At 37.3% G+C, this 4,142-nt stretch overlaps 1 protein-coding gene across 1 annotated transcript; it reads right to left on the bottom strand.

Moving 5' to 3' along the window:
- Positions 1-1,297: 1,297 nt before the first annotated feature.
- On the bottom strand, positions 1,298-2,733 carry LOC139863771 (uncharacterized). Its single transcript, XM_071852377.1, has 3 exons — positions 2,349-2,733; positions 2,005-2,231; positions 1,298-1,645 (listed from the first exon to the last, which is right to left on the bottom strand). The coding sequence occupies exons 1-3, from the start codon at positions 2,731-2,733 to the stop codon at positions 1,298-1,300; spliced, it is 960 nt and encodes a 319-aa protein (XP_071708478.1).
- Between the last annotated feature and the right edge of the window lie 1,409 nt (positions 2,734-4,142).

Here is a 4,142-nt window from a genome sequence, read left to right as displayed (position 1 = left end):
TCTTTAAATTAGTAGTATGAAAATATATATATATATATATATATATATATATATATATATATATATATATATATATATATATATATATATATATATATATATATATATATATATATAATACTTTGTTAATATACTTAATGAGATATTTAATTATCATATTTTCAAGTTAAATATATATATATATATATATATATATATATATATATATACACACACATATATACACACACACACACACACACACACATATATATATATATATATATATATATATATATATATATATATATATATATATATATATATATATATATATATAATTAATACAAGTTATGACGTTCGTGAATCGTAAGAATAAAAGGGAGGTCAACTGCTTATGTAAAATTCTTTCCGGAGGTTCAAGACTTATTAAAATTCATTGCTTATCAAGTCGAAATTATTAAATCATGTAAATAGTATAATCAAGTAGTCGGAAAAATCCGGGTCATCACAATAAATTCCCCCCATCCGTTGACACCTAGCACAATTTTTAACATACTCACATGCATCTTTGAAATTAGTAGGCCAAAAGAAACCTGTGTCGAGTACTTTGTACCCGATTTTCTTTATTCCGTAGTGTCCTCCACATGCGAAAGTATGACAATGAGCTAAAATGTCCTTATGCTCATCTTCCGCCACACATCTCCTTATGATTTGGTCGGGTCCAATTCGGTAAAGAACCGGGTCCTCTCAAATATAATGCTTAACCTGCTATAAAAAGTAATCCCTCTCGTGCTTGTTCCAATGCTCCGGTATTTTGTTAGTCACCAAATAGTTAACAATATGCGCGAACCAAGGTACCAGCACAACACTAAACAAACACTCGTCCGGGAAATTTTCCTGGATCGGTTTAGCAGAGTCAAACGGTGGTGGGGGTATCCTAGACAAATGGTCCGCCACCACATTCTCTATACCCTTTTTATCCCTTATTTCCAAATCAAACTCTTGCAACAACATGATCCACCTAATTAATCTAGGCTTGGTCTTTTTTTTTCTCTAGTAAGTGTCTTAGGGCACTATGGTCCGAGAAAACAACTACCTTAGATGCCCACAAATATGATCTAAATTTGTCTAGGGTAAACACTACCGCTAGTAATTCCTTCTCGGTTGTGGTATAGTTCACTTGAGCTTCCGAAAAAGTATTACTAGCATAGTATATAACTACCGGTTTCCTATCAACCCTTTGCCCTAAAACAGCCCCAGGTGCGTAGTCGCTTGCATCACACATAATCTCAAATGGTTTGGTCCAATCGGGTGATTACAAAATGGGTGCTTCGGTCAACTTACGCTTAAGGGTATTAAAGGCCTCCTTACATTGGTCATCAAAGTCAAAAGGTGCATCTTTTAACAACAAATTACACAATGGTTTGGAAATAACGCTAAAATCTTTGATAAACCTACGATAGAAACCCGCATGTCCCAAAAACGACCTTACCCCCTTAACATTGGTCGGTGGAGGTAATGTGGAAATAAGTTGAACTTTTGCCCTATCTACTTCAAATCCCCGTTCGGAGACAATGTGTCCCAAAACCACCCCTTTCCTTACCATAAAATGGCTCTTTTCCCAACTAAGGATGAGGTTAGTCTCGGTACACCGCTTTAAAACCTTTTCCAACATTTAAACACGATTCAAAAGACTTGCCAAATATTGAGAAATCATCCATGAAAATTTCTAAAGACTCGCCTATTAATTCTGAGAAAATACTCATCATACACCTTTGAAAAGTAGCAGGTGCATTACATAGACCAAAAGGCATTCGCCTAAAAGCATAAGTTCCATAAGGACAAGTAAAACATTTTTTCTTGGTCATTAGGGTGAATAGGTATCTGATTATATCCCGAATACCCATCTAAGAAACAGTAAAATTTCTGACCTGACAACTTTTCGATGATTTGATCAATAAAAGGCAAGGGAAAATGATCCTTTGAAGTTGCAACATTTAACTTCCTGTAATCAATACATACCCGCCAACCCGTCACGGAACGGGTTGTGATCTTTTCACCTTCCTCGATTTCCATGACCGTGATCCCAGCTTTCTTTGGCACTGTTTGAGTGGGGCTTACCCACTGACTATCCAAAATAGGGAAAATAATCCCCGCGCCTAACCACTTAAGAACCTCTTTCTTTACAACTTCCTGCATGTTCGGGTTTAACCTGTTTTGCGTGTCACGGGCATGTTTAACCTCCGGATCTGTAAATATACAATGCATGCACACTGAGGGACTTATCCCTTTCAAATCTTCTATAGTCCATCCCACCGCAGCCTTGTATTTATGAAGCACCTCCATTAAAGCTTTTTCCTACACACCTGTCAAATTTGAAGCAATAATAACTAGAAAAGTGCCGTTAGTACCCAAGAATGCATACTTTAAATGAGAGGGTAATGGTTTCAGCTCAAGGGTCGGTGGTGATTCTAATGAAGGTCTCATATTAGTATCAATGGACTTAGGTAGTGGCTCATATTTATGAGTCCAAGGTGGTAACCTAGCATCCATTGTACTTTCTATAGTTAATTCGACTGCCTTAACCTCTTCACATTCAACATCCTCTTCATCACCTAAGCAAAATATTTCTACTGGGTCATTGGTTATTAGGTGAGAAGTATGTTTTTCCACTAGTTCATCAATCACATCTACCTGATAGCATTCATGGACATTTGAGGTGTGAAGAGAATTAAAGATATTAATCCTCATCTTGCGATTCCCGAATGATATGTCCATGGCACCCATTCAACAATTAATGTGGGCATTTATGGTGGCCAAAAACGGACGTCCCAAGATTATAGTGGGTTGGGCATTTCTATTCCTAGATTCAATATCCATCACAAGAAAATCAACAGGGTAATAGAAATCCTCCACTTTTACTATCACATCTTCTAATATCCCCCTAGGCGTTTTGATTGATTGGTCTGCTAGTTGAATAATTATATTGGTTCTTTTCATTAAACCCAATTCAAATCGGTCAACTAGACAAAAGGGTAAAATATTGATGCTAGCTCCTAGGTCCAATAACGCCTTTTTCACATTCACGTTTCCTACAGTAACCGCTATCAATGGGGTCCCCGGGTCCTTAAATTTAGGTGGAAGTGTTCCCGAAACAACCGCACTTAGGTGCTCGGTTAGCTCCACCTTTTTAGGTAAGGTCGCCCTTTGCTTCCTCTTTTGAGTGCAAAGGTCCTTCAAAGATTTAGCATAAGACGAGACTTTCCTAATAGCATCGAGAAGGGGTAAATTTATCTTAACCTATTTAAATGTTTCCCACATGTCCTCTGGTTGTGGTCCCTTTTTCCCATAAGGGAATTGGTTTGGGGACTCTAAGGCCTTGGGAAATGGGACGGTTTTTGATTCCGTCTCTAATTTCTCGGTCTCATTAATGATTGGTTCCTTATTTTTCACCCCCTTCTCATGGTTATCATTTTCACTTACCTCATCCTCATCAAGTACAATAGGAAACTCACTTGACTCTTGTTGCACTATCTCTTTTTCACCAACCTTATTGTCATACTTCTTTCCACTTGGCAAGGTGCCTACCATATTAACACTATGCCCTTTTCCTTGATCCTTATGATTTGGATTTAGAACCGTGTAGCTTGAAATTGTACCCGGCTCCCGATTCCCTTTACTTTCCGCTACATTACCAATCTCCTTAGCCAATGCACCAATTGACTTGTTTTGCACTTCCACTATTTTACGCATTTCGGAGATAAACGCGTCCATCTTGGCGTCTGAGCTAGATGGTTGATTTTGATTTTGATTTTGATTTTGATTTTGATTTTGGCTTTGATTTTGGTAATTCTTTTGGTTTTGGTTTCGGTTGTTGGGATAAGGATTTTGATAGTTTCTTTGATAGTTGCCTTGGTTCTGAAAGTTACCCTGGTTTTGAAAGTTGTTTTGTGGTCTTTGTTGGTTCCCTTGGTTAGCATTTAGAGCATTGTTATTTAGAGCATTGTTATTGCTCCAACTGAAATTAGGATCGTTCCTCCAACCTGGATTATACGTGTTGGAATATGGATCAAATCTTCATCCCTAGACCTCATTAACTTGTTCCTCCACTATTTGTTAATTTACCGGTGGAATCCCATTTCTACATCCGTATGCAAAGT

Source organism: Rutidosis leptorrhynchoides, chromosome 8, assembly GCF_046630445.1.
Source record: "Rutidosis leptorrhynchoides isolate AG116_Rl617_1_P2 chromosome 8, CSIRO_AGI_Rlap_v1, whole genome shotgun sequence".
Classification (NCBI taxonomy): domain Eukaryota; kingdom Viridiplantae; phylum Streptophyta; class Magnoliopsida; order Asterales; family Asteraceae; genus Rutidosis; species Rutidosis leptorrhynchoides.
This window is presented reverse-complemented; position numbering and strand designations above follow the sequence as displayed.